The following is a 21120-nucleotide window of genomic DNA, read 5'->3' on the forward strand; positions in this document are numbered from 1 at the left end:
CGCCACCACGCCTGGCTAATTTTTTGTATTTTTTAGTAGAGACGGGGTTTCACCATGTTAGCCAGGATGGTCTTGATCTCCTGACCTCGTGATCCGCCTGCCTCGGCCTGCCAAAGTGCTGGGATTACAGGCGTGAGCCACCACACCCAGCCGCAATAACATCATATTTAATGGTGAAAGACTAAATGCCTTCCCCCTAAGATTGGCTATAAGGTAAGGCTGTTCAGTCCTATCATTTCTATCCAAAATTGTACTAGTCTTCCTTCAACGTAATAGGCAAAACAAATAAATAAAAGGCATATATATTACAAGGAAGAAATAAAAATGTCTTCATGTGCAGACAAAATGATCCTATATCTTCTAGAATTAACCAAAAATCCAAACGAACTAATAAAAGGAGTTCAGCAAGGTCACAGAATAAAAGGTTAATATAAGAAAATCAATAATAATTCTATACTTAGCAACGGAAACCTGGAAATTTACATTTTAAAAAATGCCATTTACAGGAGCATAAAAGGACACAAAATACCTATGGATAAATCTAACAAAATGTATTCAAAAAACTAGAGAACATTGTGGGGATAAATTAAAAGTGAACGATACTCTTTTCAGGGACCAGAAGACTAAATATTATTCAGAAGTAAATTCTTCCAAATTAGTCAACAGATCCAACACAATTCCAACAAAATTGTATACACTTAAAATGCTGATTCTAAAATTCATACAGAAAAGCAAAGGACCTACAAAAGACAAAGCAATATTGAAAAGGAATACAGTAGGGTAAACACTATATAATTTCAAGGCTTATTTATTTATTTATTTTTTGGAGACGGAGTCTTGCTCTGTTGCCCAGGTTGGAGTGCAGTGTCGCGATCTCGGCTCACTGCAACCTCCGCCTCCTGGGTTCAAGCAATTCTCCTGTCTCAGCCTCCCGAGTAGCTGGGATTACAGGTGTGCATCACCACGCCCAGCTAATTTTTGTATTTTTAGTAGAGATGGGGTTTTGCCATGTTGGGCAGGCTGGTCTCAAACTCCTGACCTCAAGTGATCCACCTGCCTCAGCCTCCCAAAGTGCTGGGATTACAGGCATGAGCCACCATGCCTGGCCTTCAAGACTTATTATAAAGCTACAGTAATCAAGCCATTGTAGTATAAGGCTGATGAATAGACCAATGAATGAGAATAGAGTTCAGAAACAGACCTACACATACGTTGCCAATTGATTTTTGATGAAGGTGCCAAGGAAATTTAAGGAGGGCAAAATATTCTTCTGTGTTCCGATGAGTGTTGTAACAATTGAAAATCCATATGTAAAATGACAAACCAAGACAAAAATAAAAAAATCAGAACCTCTACCTTTATTTTGTAGCATATAAAAGAATTATATGCTACAAAAATAATAGTTCATAGACTTACATCTAAGTCATCTATCACCTAGCTATGGGATATGTTCTCAGAAATGCATTGTTAAGGATATGTTCTCAGAAATGCATGTGTCATTGTGAGAACATCACAGAGTGTACTTACACAAACCTATATGGTATATGTATTTTTATTTATATATATATTTTTCATATGAAAAACCAAAGGACCTAGCATCATTACTGAATACCAATTATTTCTCCTACTTGATCTGCAATGCAATGTCAAGTGCCATTTATTATGTTTCTATATATGCTCCATTATAATCTTATGAGACCAGCGTTGTATATGTGCTGTTTTGTTGACTGAAATTTGATTAAGTAGCACATGACTAATAACCTAAAGCTATGGCATTTTTAGAAGAAAATATAAGACAGTATCTTTGTGAACTTAGATTAGGCAAAAATTTCTTAGGACTCAAAATACAAAAAAAAAAAGAAAAGAAAAAAATTGATATACTAGATTGTTTCCAAATTTAAAACTTCTGTTCTCTGAAAGACAATGTTAATAAAATAGAAATCAAATCCATGGACTTGGAGGACATATTTGTAAAAGATATATATATTACAAAACTTGTTTCAAAAATAGAGTTCTTATTACCTCATATAAATATGGACTCAATATGAACAGATACTTCACAAAAGAAAATGAATAGACAAAAGGCACCAAAAACCATGCTCAACACCATTAGTCATCGGAAAAAGAAAAATTAAAAGCACAATGAGATGCCACTACATACCGACAATAATGGCTAAAATGAAAAAGATGGCAATACCTAGTACTGACAAAGATATCAAATGGAACTCTCATACAATGTCAGTAGAAATGCAAAATAATATAGCTACTTTGAAAAACAATTTGGCAGTTTTTTTAATCAAATTAAATCTATACTTTTCTTATGACTCACCAGTTCTATTTCCAAGTATTTGCTCAAGGAAAATGAAAATATATGACTATACAGAGGCCTGTACATGAATGATTATACCACTTTGACTTACAATAGTCTAAAACAGAAATATTCCAAATGTCCATTAATTGGTGAAGGAATAAAAAAAAACAATTTTAGGGGCCAGATGAGGTAGCTCACACCTATAACCCCAGCGCTTTGGGAGGCTGAAGCAGAAGGATCCCTAGAGCCCAGGTGTTCGAAACTGCAGTGAGCTATGATTGTGACACTGCACTTTAGCATGGGTGACAGAGCAAGACTCTCTCAAAAAAAATTTTTTTAAAGTTTTGTTCCCATACATTGGAGGATGTAAGGAAAGCAATAAAAAGGAAAAGTAATAACATATACAACAACCTGAATCAATCTCAAAACCTTTATGCTAAGTGAAAGAAGCCATACACAAGGCTACAGGCTATTGTTCCATTTTTGTGACATTCTGGAACGTGTAAAACTATAGTGACAGAAAGCATATCTGAGGTTGCTAAGGTATAGGGATGGGTGGAGGGAAAATGCTACAAAGGCACATGAGGGAACTTTTTGGCAAGACAGGAATATCTCTATTTTCATGGTACTGATGGTTACCCAACTATACACATTTGTCAAGCCTCATCCAACCATACATTTTATTTTATTTTATTTTATTTTAGAGACAGAGTCTTGCTCTGTTGCCAAAGCTGGAGTGCAGTGGCACAATCATAGCTCACTGTAGCCCAGATCTTCTGAGCTAAGAGATCCTCCCTCCTCAGCCTCCCAGGTAACTAGGACGACAAGCGCACTACCATGTCTGGACCAACTATACATTTTAAAAGGATAAATTTCACTTTATGTAAATATACCTCAAAAATCCTCATCTTAAAAAATTATGTTACCAAAAAAATCTCAGAATCAAGAGGGGTGACGCTCGTCAGTATTTACAGGTTCTACCATGGTGGTAAAAACAACTACCACAAATATGTGATAAGTTTACTTGACAGTTACACTAATTTTACTAAATTCTAAAATCCTATATTTTTCACTTTTAGACAAACAGAATGTGAGCAAAATTACCTCTGTAGGGTACTGAACATGCAATATCAAAGGAAGATGACTGACAAATAAAAAAAGATTATTTGCAGTAATAATGTAGTAAAACCATGGGAATACTAATAATAAAGATGAATATAGTTCGGGCATGGTGGCTCACACCTGTAATCCCAGCAGTTTGGGAAGCCAAGATGGGTGGATCACTTGAGGTTAGGAGTTCAAGACCAGCCTGGCCAACATGATGGACCCTGTCTCTACTAAAAGTATTAAAAAAAAATTTGCCAGGCGTGGAGGCACGTGCCTGGAATCCCAGCTACTTGGGAGACTGAGGAAGGAGAATTGCTTGAACCCAGGAGGTGAAGGTTGCAGTGAGCTGAGATCGAGCCACTGCACACCAGACTGGGCAAAAGAGTAAGATTCCGTCTTTAAAAAAGAAAAGAAAAGAAAAGAAAAAGATGAATATATATATATATATATAATTTAAATGAGAAAGTATAACGTATAGTATCTTCCTGCATCAAAATATACCTGTATATTGGAAAAGATAAATATATGGTTGGATACAGCATTACCGTTTACTTTGAGTATGTCTGAATTTTTCCATAAAAAAGAGTTAAACAGGCTGGGCATGTTGGAATGTGCCTGTAGTCCCAGCTACTTGGGAGACTGAGGCAGGAGAATGGCTTGAACCTGGGAGGCGGAGGCTGCAGTGAGCCAACATCACGCCACTGCACTCCAGCCAGGGTCAGAGTGAGGCTCCCAACTCAAAAAAAAAAAAAAAAAAGAGTTAAACAACAGCAAAGAAATTCTGCAATATATAAATAACTTGCTTAATTAAAAACAGTAAAATACATTGAATAATTTGTATGAAGACAAATACATGATGGCCCAGCAAAGAGTACCTTGGCAATAGCAGTTTGTTTAAACATGCGAGTTATCAACCCCATGACTGTCTCCATGGCACCTGAATTTGGAGTTCTCATTATTTTTTCCCACTCTTCAAAGCTGGTATTCAATTCCTATGTGGGAAAAAATAACATTGTTTATGAATATAGCATAACGAACAGAACAAATTAATGCAATCATGAATCATGTCCTACTTTTTTTCCTTTTCTCTATAGAAAGATATAAAAAGAAAATTCCCAAAGATTCCAACATGTTCATTTAAAAACATCAATGCAGAGGTAGGTCAGTCACATTTTCAAAATTATAGAAACCAATGATAAGCTGTGGGTGAAAACAAAGCCCTTTGCTAACAGCATAAATCAAACAATTATAATTTCTTCTTTTTTTTTTGAGACAGAGTCTCGCTCTTGTTGCCCAAGCTGGAGTGCAATCATGCAATCTCAGCTCACCACAACCTCCGCCTCCCGGGTTCAAGCGATTCTCCTGCCTCAGCCTCCCAAGTAGCTTGGATAACAGGCATGCGCCACCACGCCCAGCTAATTTTGTATTTTTAGTAGAGACAGGGTTTCTCCATATTGGTTAGGCTGGTCTCAAACTCCTAACCTCAGGTGATCTGCCCACCTCGACCTCCCAAAGTGCTGGGACTACAGGCGTGAGCCACCGCACCCTGGCCTGTAACTTCTTAAGAAGATACATTCTGTAAAGTGAACATAAGAAACATAAGAAAGCAGAGTAGTAAAAATGTATACGGCAGCTAAGTACTTTTGTAAAAAGATGTGGTTTGATTTAAATAAAGATGGGGAATATTAAATAAAATTAATATTAAGTACAAATATAATCATATGTTGATTCCATTTTATTTTTCTTTCTAATACTGCTAAGAAAATCAGATTGTTCTTATTTTAGAAGTAACATATTGCTCAATGTTTACAAAATGCTTATAAGCTTTCAAGATAACAATGAAAAACTCTGTTAATAAAGTCATTTTCAGATTTGCAGAAATTTCAGAGAATATAAAAGCACTGCATTCCCCAAAAGTAAACATAGATAAGGATTAGGTAAGGATTAGTAAACTGGTTTTCTGATATACTGAATTTCACATCTTACAACATGATCACAGAGTTTTAGAATTTCAAGAATAGGGCTGCATGAAGTTATTCTAGAAGAGAGTTATTCATACTTTAAAAAGAAATTCTAGAGCAAGGAACACAATTTCCCTTGCTAATTATTGGGTTTCACACCTTCTATTTAGAATTCTTTTTTTTTTTTTTTTTTTGAGATGGAGTCTCACTCTATTGCCCAGGCTGGAGTGCAATGGCGTGATCTCGGCTCACTGCAACCTCTGCCTCCTGGGTTCAAGCTGATTCTCGTGCCTCAGCCTGCCGAGTAGCTGGGATTACGGGCACTCGCCACCACACTCAACTAATTTTTGTACTTTTAGTAGAGACAAGTTTTCACCATGTTGGCCAGCTGGTCTCAAACTCCTGACCTCAGGTGATCTGCCCGCCTCAGCCTCCCAAAGTGCTGGGTTACAGGTATGAGCCACCGTGCCTGGCCGATATTTAGAATTCTTAATACTACATCTCTGTTGCAATTGAAGTTCTTTTTTCAGCAAAAATATATATTTTTTAAACCACTAGGTTACCATATCTTCTTATGTATCTGATGAATAAAATTGAATTCTTCCTGCTTTCTTGCTGATATACAAAACCAATGTATAGGCTCTATTAATTAAACCTATTTTAAGAAAGCAAATCTTTCCTTCTGTGAAATATGAAATACGTACAATCTTTAATAGTATAATTCAAAATTATTTAAAGTAAGACTTTCAGTCAAGCAACGGTTCTCACCTTGGCAGCTGCTGATGGAAGATCAAATGGAATACGCTGTCTGACTTTAGGGGGTAGCTGGGTTAAAACTTCAGTCTTTAATCTTCTAATCATTATGTCACTTAATAGCTGGTGAAGTTCATTAAGATTTGATGCCCCTCTACAATCCCACTGAGGTCTTTTACCAAAATATCTGTTAAAATGAAGACAAAACATGTAGCAAAATTGAATGCTGGAGTTAAGAAAATAATTTATCCAATGTGTTCTTCCTTTTAATGATAAGGAGCATGACACTGTTTTCATTGATATTTCTGAGTGAATATTAGTTTCAAAAAGCTCAGCCTGAAAAACAGTAATGAATAAGATTTGACACTACTTTAGAGAAGATGTTAGTGTCTAAGCATACTGTTTATACTGAGTTAATGCAAGGCTGTGATGAACTGATGACTGAATTGCACTAGGTCACTATTTGTAAATGGGGGTGTTATTGGCATTTTGAGTGGGTTCACACATGGTGGTGTTTTAGCAGATCTATCCATAAAGTAGGCATGAACTGCCAGTGCATCTGCCAGTCATTATAATAACCAAAACCACCCAGAACATTTTCTGTGCCCTCTAGGAGGAGATATTATCTCCAATAGGGTTGTTAAAGCATAGCAGATTGATTACATGGTGGTCTCTTCTTCCTTTGAAATACTTCTTCCTTTCCAACCCTTTCCTGGATTGACAGCAAAGGGATAAAATAAAAGAACACAAAATTACTATGAAAGAGAGAATGAGAGGAGACATCAGAGAATAAGTGCTTTGAAGAAATATTTAGAAGGCATAATGCAGATAGACAAGAGGTAACTGACTTGGCAAAAGAAAGGAAGCAATAACTTAAACTGCTTGCAAAAGACAAGTTATTCTCTAGACCTTTCAGAAAATTGGAAGCTCGAAGCACCAAGTACCGTGAACAAATGTTAAGAGAAGGGTTGAAATCTAGTGGATCAATTGAACTTACACATTAGGACAATTGATCCAATAACATATCCCTATCAATGTGACAACCAAAATACCAGCCCATAAAATTCCCAATCATCTCTTAGGGGTCCATACTACCCACTACTGAAAACAGCGGTTAGAGAATAATTAACAAATAAAAAATTCCTGTTAGGTTGGATTATGATTACTAATATTAATAATGTAAGTAACTATCCATTTTACTAGATAAAAAATACTGGGTGTATTTTAGCACAAATAGGTGTCAATTTGAGAAATGTGGAACTCGTTAACATTAGCTTTTTAAAAAATAAATATTAAACATAAACAATACACACAATATTAAAAAGATATACTTGTAGCCGGGCACGGTGGCTCACGCCTGTAATCCCAGCACTTTGGGAGGCAAAGGCGAGCAGATCACGAGGTGAAGAGATCGAGACCATCCTGGCCAACATAGTGAGACCCTGTCTCTACTAAAAATACAAAATTTAGCCAGGCGTGGTGGTGTGCGCCTGTAGTCCCAGCTACTCAGGAGGCTGAGGCAGGAGAATCGCTTGAACCTGGGAAGCAGAGGTTGCAGTGAGCCGAGATCGTGCCACTGCACTCCAGCCTGGTGACAGAGCGAGATTCCGTCTCGAGAAAAAAAAAAAAAAAAAAAATATATATATATATATATACTTGCATGTAGAGTCAATTACATAACTATAGTGAATGAACGGAATCTACTGTATGATAAAATTGTACACATACCATTTAGTTGTCATCAATAAGAAATTTACTTGTTTAAAAAATCTAAGTACTGTCACTATATAAAAATTTTTAATGGATTTACTTATAATTGTTATAAATTGAATTGCTGAAACTTGTTCATTAAAATATTTTGACTTCCTTTAATGCATCATGTCCCCACATTTATATTAAAAATTCACACACTAATAAAAATGGGAAAATACTTGCCACCTGTTCTGCACCTATTTTTCCATTCATACACTTACGTATATTTTGATCACATGGTCACAGAAAAAAATCTAACATTCAGAACTACCAATATTGGGAAGAAGTTGGTAGGTGGTGGTTTTTGTTTTGTTTTGTTGAAAATGCAGTGTTTGCCATTAAAATGGATTCTTAAGCACACTCTCCACTTACATGAGACATTGTACAGGTGTGCAGTATGCTACCTGGAGGTCTTTTGGTATGACTGCTACATGCTGGCAAAGACAACATACAAGTGTCTTAAAACAGGCTAACCACATAGGCCACACTTGCCTCCTGCAGAGTACCAACAGTTGTACTCCCAAAATGCAAATCTGTTTTGAAGTCTGAGCAATCTATTTTCAGTGTGTCATAGTGCCAGGACCTGGTCTGTAACAGTGAGGTTTCCTCACTGCTCCAGGGGAGGGTACACTATTGAGAGAAGTTTCAGCTAGTTGCCTCCTGGGTCTTATGCCACTAGTTGATCCTAAGTGCCATATGCCTGGTATGAACCATGGTTCAGAGGAATTATTTCTTGTTACCCACTCTCCCCACCAACATCTCTTTCATCTAGAGCTTGGAATGCTAGTGGTGGCGTTTGTTCTGAAGAGTGGTGACAATATCACATTTGCCAAAACCCCAGCCTCATGTCTGGGGTGCAAAGGGGAAATAAGAGGGATTAGGGAGGACTAGAAGAGGTGCCACCTGTAAACCCTTAGTCTCTTTAAATTTGCTGAATTTGAAGAATTTGCCCAACATCTCATGGATGGTAATAGTGGTGCTGAGATTTGAACTTGGGCAGTCTGACTCCAAAGTCTTGCTTTACTAAAAGCCAACTTTTACCTAATAATATAAAAATTATAGGCCGGGCACGGTGGCTCAAGCCTGTAATCCCAGCACTTTGGGAGGCCGAGGCGGGCAGATCACGAGGTCAGGAGATTGAGACCACGGTGAAACCCCGTCTCTACTAAAAATACAAAAAATTAGCCGGGTGCGGTGGCGGGCGCCTGTAGTCCCAGCTAGTCAGGAGGCCGAGGCAGGAGAATGGCGTGAACCCGGGAGGCGGAGCTTGCAGTGAGCTGAGATTGAACCACTGCACTCCAGCCTGGGCGACAGAGCGAGACTCCGTCTCAAAAAAAAAAAAAAAAAAATTATATTAAATATATTTCTTGGGATTATTTTCCTATGCTATTTACACACTATTGTGTGTGTGTGTGTGTGTGTGTGTGTGTGTGTATTAGGGGCAGTTACACAAAAGTAGGAGTTTCTGGGACTAGGAAACATTCCTAACTTTAGGTTTTGGCCTTTATTTTTCTTAATTCTCAATTCCTACATATATAAAATGGGAAGATCCACTGTTTGGGGGATGGCTGAATAAAATGTGGGGCATGCCAACTATGGACTATTAAGCAACTATTCATAAGAATCATTTAGAACTTTATGTAAGGGGTAAGATGAATGTCGAAGATATATGTTAAATGAAAAATGGAAGTCTCAGAGTAATATGTTGGGTATGAAGGATTATGTATGTGTGTAGATGTGTGTACATATGTATGTCTGTATAACAATGGAAACAGTTCCAGAAGAATACACATCAAGATATGATACATTGCTTACCTTCGGGGTCATAGTGAAAGAGACTGAAAAGTTTACGGGAAAAACTGGGGTTTTGTTACCCCATTTTGTTTTCACTTTGTCTATCTGAAAATTTACAATAAGCAAATAATGCTTTTGTAATTAAAATTCAATGATGTAAAAACAATCTTAAAAAAAAAATACCTTCAATAGCTCCCACTTCATAGCATTGGTCTCCAAAGTGTGGGGATGAGTAGACTCCAGAGGCGTTCAAGTCAACCCACTGAGGGGCAGAAGGAACTTCCTCTACATATTGTATTCTTATCTCAGCTTTCTAAATTAGCTTCTCTTTCATGTAAGTTTTAAAATATACATAATGCCTAGAATAGTAACATGAATATAATTCATGCATTGGCAGTGTGCTAAAAAACAATGCTTTAAAATGGGGTGTATACAGAGTTGAGAAGACAGGCAAGTGCCTAGCAGGCATGGGCACAACTTGACTGACAGACTTGGCCAGTAAAGATACAATGAGCCCTTTTTAGAGTTAGACACTTTTGTTACTTAAACAGAATTACGAATAAAAAGTGAAGTACAAATATGAGTCTATAATGAAAAAAACACAAGTTACATAAAACAAAAAATTTATAAATGCTTACAGATGTTCCTAAATTCAGAAAAATAACACTTTTTAATTAACCACTTATCACATCTATAATGTTTTTTCAACACTGTCCACTGCTTACGCTTTGACTGCCTCTTCAGGTGACAATAACTTTGTAATATTTGAGAAATAGGATACTTCAGTCTTTACTCAAGCATGGATGATTGAATTTTGTTGTTTATTAATGATAATTTTTTAAAGTTTATTTCAAGTTTATAACTTACTGTCATACTCTGTGTGTGTACATATATTTCTAATTATAACCAAATTTGAAAAAAAACTCTATCAAATTTCTGTCAAATATAAGCTATAAGAATTGAAAGAATTATTCGCAGATTATCCTCTGGCTCTCTACATTTCAACCTTGCTTCTCTTCCAGTACTCACATGTTCCCAGCATCTGGCACCATAAGACACGTTCACACTGCAATATGTCCACTTACCCATTACCAGGATTATTTCTGGAAGCCATTCCTATACTAGGTTGGCTAGCAATAACCTAACTAAATACATAAATATAACCCACTAAATCCAAACCAAACATACCACTAATATAATTTCTTCTTAGCCTGATCCCAACAACACTTGGTGATAACTCCACCATCACAAAACACAAGGAAAAATATGAGAAGAGGAAGATGTGCTGAAAAGAGATCTTTTAATATATTAAAAGTGTCTACTTCTATAAATTTGACAGGGACATATGATCCTGTGAAAAATGCCAAAACTCCCTCCTAGGGTCTTGAAATGGCCTAAAAAGTCAGTGATTCTTTTTTTTCCCCCCCCAAGAGATGGGTTCTCACTATGTTGCCCAGGCTAGAATACAGTGGCCATTCACAGGCACAACCATAGTGCACTGCAGCCTCGATCTCCTGGGCTCTTAGTGATTATCCTGCTTCAGCAACCTGAGTAGCTGGGACTAGAGGCACATACCACCAGGCCCAGCTAAAAGTGAAAGATTCTGAAGATTAAGGTCCATAGTTTCATGGGAAGGAAAGAAAATTATAAAACAAATTTGTAAATGCATTATCAAAGAGGTAAAATGCATAGAACAAAGAGAAAAGGTGTAAATGAATAAGAAAAATATTTTTAAGGACAAAGTATAAGCAGTATGCTTTGGGGGTAGGCTTAAAACAAAAGGCTATTTAATTCCTAACAAACTAAAATTAGCAACAACCAAAAAATTGTAAATGTCCCTAAAGACATTATGAAACATGAACTTTCTTTTGAGCTTAGAATAATTATTTTCTCATTCAGTTTTACAGAGTAAGTAAAAATTCATTTATCCTTTTCTAAATTGAAAGAATAAACATATGCCTTTAATCTCCTTTTGATCATATATAATTTTAAAAAGGCATTTCCCAGTAGCATTTAACATTAGCTTACGATGATGAAACAGGAAGTTTATGGCCAAGAACATATATGCTTATCTGTGTTCATGAACACACACACATACACATGCAGAGTTAACTTCTGACTTTGGAAATCACCCTCTGATTTTTTAAAGTTAGGTTCTCTTGTGCCTCTTGTAGCAATCCTTTCCTCTCATCCTTGGCTGCTGGCAACCATTAATCTGTTTTTTGCCTTAGTAGTTCTGCACATTCTGGAATGTTATGTAATATAAATAGAATTATACAGTAAGTAGCCTTTTAAATCTTATTTCTTTCACTTTGCATATTGCATTTGAAAGTTATACATGTTATTGGGTATATTAATAGTTCATTGCTTTTTATTGTCAAGTAATACATTCCAATGTATGGCTATATCACAATTTCTGCAATCACATTAGTTGAAGGACATCTGGATTATTCCAGTTTTAGGTGATTATAAATAAAGCTACTATAAACAGCTGCATACAGATTTCTGAGTGAACATATGTTTTCATTTATCTTTACTAAATACCCAGCAGTAGGATTTCTGATTTGTATCATCAGTGTATGCCATAATGTTTCCAAAGTGGTTGAACATTTTGCATTCCCAGCAGCAATGTAAGCAATGTAATTCCCAGCAGAAAGTTCCAGTTGTTCAGGAACCTTGCCACCATTCTAATGCACGTGTACTGGTACCTCATTGTGATTTTAACTCACATTTCTCTAACGACTAAGGTCTTGGGCATTTTTTCATGTGCTTATTTGACTTCTGCATATCGCCTTAGGTCAAGTGCCTTTCTAAATCTTTTAACTGTTTTTAAAATTATTTTGTTTTCTTATTACTGAGTTTTGGGATTTTTTTTTTTTTTTTTTTTGAGACAGAGTCTCATTCTGTCGCCCAAACTGGAGAGCAGTGGCACGATCTCAGTTCACTGCAATCTCCACCTGCCAGGTTCAAGCGATTCTCCTGCCTCAGCCTCCTGAGTAGCTAGGACTACAGGTCTGTGCCACCACGCCGGGCTAATTTTTGTATTTTTTTTATTTAGTAGAGATGGGGTTTTGCCACGTTGGCCAGGGTGGTCTCGAACTCCTGACCTCAGGTGATCTGCCCACCTTGCCTCCCAAAGTGCTGGGATTACAAGCGTAAGCCACCCTGCCTAGCTGAGAATTTTTAATATATTATTTTAAAAATTCCTTTTGTGTACTTATACATTTATATATTCCTTTATCAAATATGTAGTTTACAATTTTCTCTCCAAGTTTATGGCTTGTCTATTCACCTCTTAACAGTGTTGGGGACAGACATTTTAAGTTCTGATGAGGTGAAATTCGTCACTTTTGTCTTTTATCATTCATGAAGTTTGTGCCCCGTCTAAAAAAATCCTTACCTAACCCGAAGTCCCAAATATACAATCCATTTATCATTAAATTTTGCATATTGTGTAAGATATGGTTTGGGTTTCTTCTTTTCACATATGGATGTCCAATTGTTCCAAGAGCGTGTGTTGAAAAGACTAGCTTTTCTCCAGTGAATTGTCTTGCATATTGTCAAAAATCAACTGATCACATATATGGGTCTATTTCTAGATTCTATATGTTCCAGTGATTTACATGTGTCTCCTGATTGATGACTGTAAAGAAAAATAGTGTGAATCTTATTCTTTTCTTCTTTTTCAAAGTTCCTTTAAAAAAGGAACTTTGCCTTTGCATATAAATTTTAGATTTAAAATGTCAATTTCTACAAAATCTTACTCGGGTTTGATTGTTATTGTACAGAATCTACTGAACAATTTGAGGGAAACTGCCATTTAAAAAATATTGAGGCCAGGCACGGTGACTCATGCCTGTAATCCCAACACTTTGGCAGGCCAAAGTGGGAGAATTGCGGGAGGCCAGGAGTTCAAGACCAGCCTGGGCAACATACCAAGACCCAATCTCTATAAAAAATGGAAAACAATTAGGTGAGTGTGGTGTTGTGCTCCTGTAGTCCTCACTACTTGGGAGGCTGAGAGAGGAGGACTCCTTGAGCCCAGGAGGTTGAGGCTACAGTAAGCTATGATTGTGCTACTGCACTTCAGTTTGGGTGACCAAGCAAGATCCTGTCTCTTAAAAAAAATTTTTTTTTAAGAGACACCAGGCGCAGTGGCTCATGCCTGTAATCTTAGCACTTTGGGAGGCCGAGGCAGGTGGATCACCTGAGGTCAGGAGTGCAAGACCAGCCTGGATAACATGGCAAAACCCCATCTCTACTAAAAATACAAAAATTAGCTATGAGTGGTGGTGGGCACCTGTAATCCCAGCTACCTGGGAGGCTGAGACATGAGAATTGTTTGAACCTGGGAGGCACAGGTTGCAGTGAGCCAAGATCATGCTACTGCACTCCATCCTGGGCAACAAACTCTGTCTCAAAAAAAAAAAAAATTTTTTTTTTGTCTCCCTGTCCACGAACATGGTATACCACTCCATTCATTTAGGTCTTCTTTTATTTTTCATTAGTGTTTTGCAGGTCTTGTGAGTTTAACTTTATAAACAATTATAAACAAATTATCAAACCGTTTTCCAAAATGGTTGTAGTATTTTGCTTTCCAACCACATGAGTTTAACAATGAAACGGTTTGACACATGATAGAATTGGGGGAAAATTTACGACACTCTGTTCTTATATCAAATAATAGTGCCCTGCAAATGTAACAGAATGTTTAGTTCTGGTTTATCATGCAAGAAGAATATTATAGACTAGACAAGATTTAGAAAGGGGAAACAATCTAATTGTTAACATAACAGAGGGAGATAATGGAGTGTAGAAGTTACAGGAGGATACACTGAAAAACTGAAATTATTCAGAGTGAGATGATGATGACAGATTACAAATAGAATTGACAAAGAACAGCCCAGATAAACAGAACACAAACTTGCTCACTAAATACTGAACTATCAAAGTGCTCTGAAAGTGGAATAAAGGTATCATCATGAAAAGAGTAGAATGTAAATTACAAAGTAATTGGAGATCATCCCATTTGTCAAAAGAGGGACAATTTGATGATCAATAAGGATTATAAATAAAATTGATTAAAGAAAACATGAGTTAAAAACCCTCAAATACTCAATAAACTAGAATTAGAAAGGGTCTTTCCTCACCTTGATTTTTTCTTTTTTTTTGAGATGGAGTCTTGCTCTGTCACCCAGGCTGGAGTGCAGTGGTGCGATCTCGGCTCACTGCAACCTCTGCCTCCTGGGTCCAAGTGATTCTCCTGTCACAGCCTCCTGAGCAGCTGAGATTACAGGCATGCACCAGCCACCCCCAGCTAATTTTTATATTTTTAGTACAGATGGGGTTTCGCCATGTTGGCCAGGCTGATCTCGAACTCTTGACCTCAGGTGATCCGCCCACCTCAGCCTCCCAAAGTTCTGGGATTATAGGCATGAGCCACTGCGTCTGGCCCTCATCTTGATTTTTATTATTATTATTATTATTGTACTTTAAGTTCTAGGGTACATGTGCACAACGTGGAAGTTTGTTACATATGTATACATGTGCCATGTTGGTGTGCTGCACCCATTAACTCGTCATTTAACATTAGGTATATCTCCTAATGCTATCCCTCCCCCCTCCCCTCACCCTACAACAGGCCCCGGTGTGTGATGTCCTCCTTCCTGTGTCCAAGTGTTCTCATTGTTCAATTCCCACCTATGAGTGAGAATATGCGATGTTTGGTTTTTTGTTCTTGCGATAGTTTGCTGAGAATGATGGTTTCCAGCTTCACCCATGTCCCTACAAAGGACATGAACTCATCATTTTTTATGGCTGCATAGTATTCCATGGTGTACATGTGCCATATTTTCTTAATCCAGTCTATCATTGTTGGACATTTGGGTTGGCTCCAGGTCTTTGCTACTGCAAATAGTGCTGCAATAAACATACACGTGCATGTGTCTTTATGCACGCATGTGTCTTTATAGCAGCATTATTTATAATCCTTTGGGTATATACCCAGTAATGGGATGGCTGGGTCAAATGGTATTTCTAGTTCTAGATCCTTGAGGAATTGCCACACTGTCTTCTATAATGGTTGAAACAGTTTACAGTCCCACCAACAGTGTAAAAGTGTTCGTATTTCTCCACATCCTCTCCAGTACCTGTTGTTTCCTGACTTTTTAATGATCGCCATTCTAACTGGTGTGAGATGGTATCTCATTGTGGTTTTGATTTGCATTTCTCTGATGAGCAGTGATGATGAGCATTTTTTCATGTGTCTGTTGGCTGCATAAATGTCTTCTTTTGAAAAGTGTCTGTTCATATCCTTTGCCCGCTTTTTGATGGGGTTGTTTGTTTTTTTCTTGTAAATTTGTTTAAAATGTAAGACTTATACCCTGAAAGCTACACAACATTGTAGGATTTCTTTTTTAATTAAATAAATGGAAAGACATTACTGTTCATGAATTTTAAAACTTACTATTATAAAGATGCTAAACTCCCAAAGTTAATCTACAGATTCAATGCAATCTGTATCAAAATTCCAGCTGACTTCTTTGCTGAAGTTGACAAACTGATACAGAAATTTACATAAAAATGCAAGTGACACAGAATAGCCAAAACAACCTTGAAAAAGAACAAAGTTGAAGGACTTCAACTTGCCAACTTTGAAAATAAAGAGCACTGGACACCACTGTAAGTTGCTAACAAAACAACTTATTACATTGAAAATTAATAAATGAGAAGGAAAAAATTTATCCTGCCTTTCTTAAACAAACTGAACCAGTGAATGTCCACATAATAAATTATGATGAGGTTTTATTTTAAAGAGGCATGCCAACTATTTTTTTTTTTTTTTTGAGATGGAGTCCCCAGGATGGAGTGCAGTGGCGTGATCTTGGCTCACTGCAAGCTCCGCCTCCCAGGTTCACGCCATTCTCCTGCCTCAGCCTGTAGCTGCGACTACAGGCGCCTGCCACCATGCCTGGCTAATTTTGTTTTTGTATTTTTAGTAGAGACAGGGTTTCACCATGTTAGCCAGGACGGTCTTGATCTCCTGACCTCATGATTCACCCACCTCAGCCTCCAAAAGTGCTGGGATTATGGGTGTGAGCCACTGCACCCGGCCATGAGGCATGCCAACTATTAAATGAAGAAAGTGTGTTAGAATATCACCATTCTGCAATGTCCAAAGGCTTAATAATGTACTGAACATAGGCAGCTGCTAACATCATAAAAAGAGAGGCTTTAGATATCTCCTAATAGAAGAAAACATCACTACAAAGGAGAATTGTCTCCAAATATTAGAAGTTTCTATATCTAAATACAAATATGGAAATACAGAGGACAAAGGAACATGTTAAACAACACCAAGAGGACGCAGGCAGCAGAATCTAGATTACAAAAACAATTTAGATTCTTCCACAATGGAAAAATAAATAAATAAAACAAGGAAATAAAAGAGAAACCCAAGACTTAAGTGACATCTATCATTTGCTGTATGTGAGCCTTATTTGGGTACTGATCTATACAAACTACAGGGAAAAAACTAAAAAGAACCCCACAAAATAGTAAAATTATGTATTCAGAAAACAACTGGAAATTTCAACCTTTACTGCATTTTTTATAACATAAAAAGTGCATTTTAATTATGTAAAATTAAATATGTTTTATGTGTGTGTGCATGCTTGTGCTTTTCCATAGGTTACTGGGGTACAGGTGGTCTTTGGTTACATGAATAAGTCCTTTAGTGGTGATTTGTGAGATTTTGGTGCACACATCACCCAACCATTTACTGCATTTTTAATGCAATCAAGGGATTTAATGCAATTAATTTTAATTTTTAAGGTATAATAATGGTATTATAATTAATTACTTTTTAAATGGGGATTAAAATTTATAGTTTTTTTTAAAAATGTTACTTTTAGTTCAGGGATACACGTGCAGAATGTGCAGGTTTGTTACATAGGTAAACGTGTGCCACGGTGGTTTGCTGCACCTATTAACCCATGACTTAGGTATTAAGTCCTGCATAAATATTTTAAAGAACAGTCCCGGCTGGGCATGGTGGCTCATGCCTGTAATCCCAGCACTTTGGGAGGCTGAGGCAGGCAGATCATGAGGTCAGGAGATTGGGACCATCCTGGCCAACATGGTGAAACCCCGTCTCTAATAAAATACAAAAAATTAGCCAGGCATGGTGGCGCACACCTGTAGTCCCAGCTACTCAGGAGGCTGAGGCAGGGGAATCACTTGAACCTGGGAGGCAGAGAGTGCAGTGAGCAGAGATCACGCCACTGCACTCCAACCTTGCAACAGAACAAGACTCCATCTCAAAAAAAAACAGAAAAAAAGAACAGCCCTTCCTTACTCTTTAGAGACATATGTGAAACATTTTATAGATAAAATACAATCTCTAGGATTTCCTTCAAAAGAATATGGAGTAGAAGAGATAGATGAAGCATAGCAAAAACAAAACTGGTCATGAGATAATCATTGTTGAAGCTGGGTAATGAGTACATGGGGGGTTCATTATACTATAGGATGTACTTTTGTATATGTTAATTTTTTCCATAATAAAATATTTAAAATATCAGGGAATAAACTAAGAAATAAAAGTCATGAAATCCAGGAATGTGAGGATCCAACAGAGCAGAATGGCCCAAGGAAATTCAGGGTGACAGCTTTCTGCCATGCCTAAAGAAAAATCGGTTTAGACTGGAGCATAACAGAAGGCTGTGGGAGGAAAATCTCCAGGAAAAAGAAAAAAGATTATTTTATGTGCTTATAAGACATGTTGGAAGTTGACAGATTGGTTGGAGTCTTTCAGTGAAAAAGCAGCAATAGCTATATAGAAAACCAAACAGATGGGAAAAAAAATGAATTATAAGGTAAACAAAAAGTTGACCAAGAAAGGAACAGTCAACTTCTTGATTTAGTAGAGAACAATATTAATTTATTTAGTCCATTAATTTTACTTGGTCAATAATATAAAACCGGACACTGAATTACCAAATAATTCAAATACTAGAAGGAGAACGGAAGAAAAGGGGTGTCAAAGGGTGTTTATACTCGTTTTTTCACTTTTTACTTATGTGATTTGACAAGTTACTTAACCGTTCCAAATACAGCTTAACCTTTCCAAATACAGCTTCCTCATCTATAAAATGGACATACTATCATCTGCCTTGTAGGATTGTTGAAGGAATTAAAGATAATACATCTAAAACACATGGCATAGTATCATATATAAAATATAATCATATAGCCAATAAAAATTATGTATTTTAGTTACTGATATCAAAAAATGTCCTAAGATAGTATTAAGTGATAAAGGCATATTACAGAAAAGTGTGTACAATATGATCTTATTTATATAAAATTGCTTATCTATCAATTCATCCTTATTTATGTACTTAAGTAGAGAAGCTATCTAGAGGGAAAATTACGAAAGCACTTCAGTTGACTTTTAATCTTTTTTTTTTAGTTAAAGCTGATTTTTATTATTATTATTATACTTTAAGTTCTAGGGTACATGTGCACAACGTGCAGATTTGTTACATAGGTTTACATGTGCCATGTTGGTCTGCTGCACCCATCAACTCGTCATTTACATTAGGTATTTCTCCTAATGCTATCCCTCCCCCAGGGCCCCACCCCCCGACAGGCCCCCATGTGTAATGTTCCCTGCCCTATGTTCAAGTATTCTCACTGTTCAATTCCCACATAAGAGTGAGAACATGCGGTGTTTGGTTTTCTGTCCTTGTGATAGTTTGCTGAGAATGGTGGTTTCCAGTTTCATCCATGTCCCTGCAAAGGACATGAACTCATCCTTTTTTATGGCTGCATAGCATTCCATGGTGTATATGTGCCACATTTTCTTAATCCAGCCTATCATTGATGGACATTTGGTTTGGTTCCAAGTCTTTGCTATTGTGAATAGTGCCACAATAAAGATACCTGAGCATGTGTCTTTATAGCAGCATGAAATATAATCCTTAGAGTATATATCCAGAAATGGGATCACTGGGTCAAATGGTATTTCTAGTTCTAGATCCTTGAGGAATCGCCACACTGTCTTCCACAATGGTTGAAGTAGCTTACACTCCCACCAACACTGTAAAAACATTCCTATTTGTCCACATCCTCTCCAGCATGTGTTGTTTCCTGACTTTTTAATGATTGCCATTCTAACTGGCATGAGATGGTATCTCATTATGGTTTTGATTTGCATTTCTCTGATGAGCAGTGATGACGAGCATTTTTTCATGTGTCTGTTGGCTGCATAAGTGTCTTCTTTTGAGAAGTGTCTGTTCATATCCTTTGCCCACTTTTGCCTGGGGTTGATTTTTTCTTGGAAATTTGTTTAAGTTCTTTGCAGATTCTGGATATTAGCCCTTTTTCAGATGGGTAGATTGCAAAAATTTTCTCCCATTTTTTAGGTTGCCTGTTCACTCTGATGATAGTTTCTTTTGAGGTGCTGAAGCCCTTTAGTTTAATTAGATCCCATTTGTCTATTTTGGCTTTTGTTGCCATTGCTTTTGGTGTTTTAGTCATGAGGCCCTTGCCCATGCCTATGTCCTGAATGGTATTGCCTAGGTTTTCTTCTAGGGTTTTTATGGGTTTAGGTCTAACATTCAAGTCTTTAATCCATCTTGAATTAATTTTTGTATAAGGTGTAAAGAAGGGATCCAGTTTCAGCTTTCTACACATGGCTAGCCAGTTTTCTGAGCATCATTTATTAAACAGGTAATCCTTTCCTCATATTTGTTTTTGTCAGGTTTGTCAAAGATCAGATAGTTGTAGATCTGTGGTGTTATTTCTGAGGCCTCTGTTCTGTTCTATTGCTCAATATATCTGTTTTGGTACCAGTACCATGCTGTTTTGGTTACTGTAGCCTTATAGCATAGTTTGAAGCCAGGTAGCATGATGCCTCCAGCTTTGTTCTTTTTGCTTAGGATTGTCTTGGCAATGCGGACTCTTTTTTGGTTCCATATGAACTTTAAAGTAGTTTTTTCCAATTCTGTGAAGAAAGTCATTGGTAGCTTGATGGGGATGGCACTGAATCTATAAATTACCTTGGGCAGTATGGCCATTTTCATATTGATTCTTCCTACCCATGAGCATGGAATGTTCTTCCATTTGTTTGTGTCCTCTTTTATTTCATTGAGCAGTGGTTTGTAGTTCTCCTTGAAGAAGTCCTTCACATCCCTTGTAAGTTGGATTCTTAGGTATTTTATTCTCTTTGTAACAATTGTGAATGGGAGTTCACTCGTGATTTGGCTCTCTGTTTGTCTGTTATTGGTGTGTAGGAAGGCTTGTGATTTTTGCACATTGATTTTATATTCTGACACTTTGCTGAAGTTGCTTATCAGCTTAAGGAGATTTTGGGCTGAGACAATGGGGTTTTCTAAATATATAATCATGTCATCTGCAAACAGGGACAATTTGACTTCC

At 37.1% G+C, this 21120-nt stretch overlaps 1 protein-coding gene across 17 annotated transcripts in view; it reads right to left on the reverse strand.

Moving 5' to 3' along the window:
• The window catches only part of ZRANB3 (zinc finger RANBP2-type containing 3), a 332321-nt gene that overhangs the window by 115419 nt on the left and 195782 nt on the right, over positions 1-21120 (reverse strand). For 15 of the 17 annotated variants that reach the window (XM_054549318.1, XM_054549309.2, XM_054549308.2 and 12 more), the window contains 2 exons: positions 6148-6319; positions 4294-4410 (listed from right to left, as the gene is read on the reverse strand). In XM_054549318.1, coding sequence (XP_054405293.1) covers positions 4294-4410; positions 6148-6319 — 289 coding nt within the window. Of the gene's footprint in view, positions 1-4293; positions 4411-4900; positions 4995-6147; positions 6320-21120 lie in introns of those variants that run through there. The other 2 variants (XM_054549323.2, XM_054549322.2) reach the window with 2 other exon arrangements.

The sequence above is a fragment of the Pongo abelii genome, chromosome 11, assembly GCF_028885655.2.
Source record: "Pongo abelii isolate AG06213 chromosome 11, NHGRI_mPonAbe1-v2.0_pri, whole genome shotgun sequence".
In the NCBI taxonomy this organism is placed as follows: Eukaryota; Metazoa; Chordata; class Mammalia; order Primates; family Hominidae; genus Pongo; species Pongo abelii.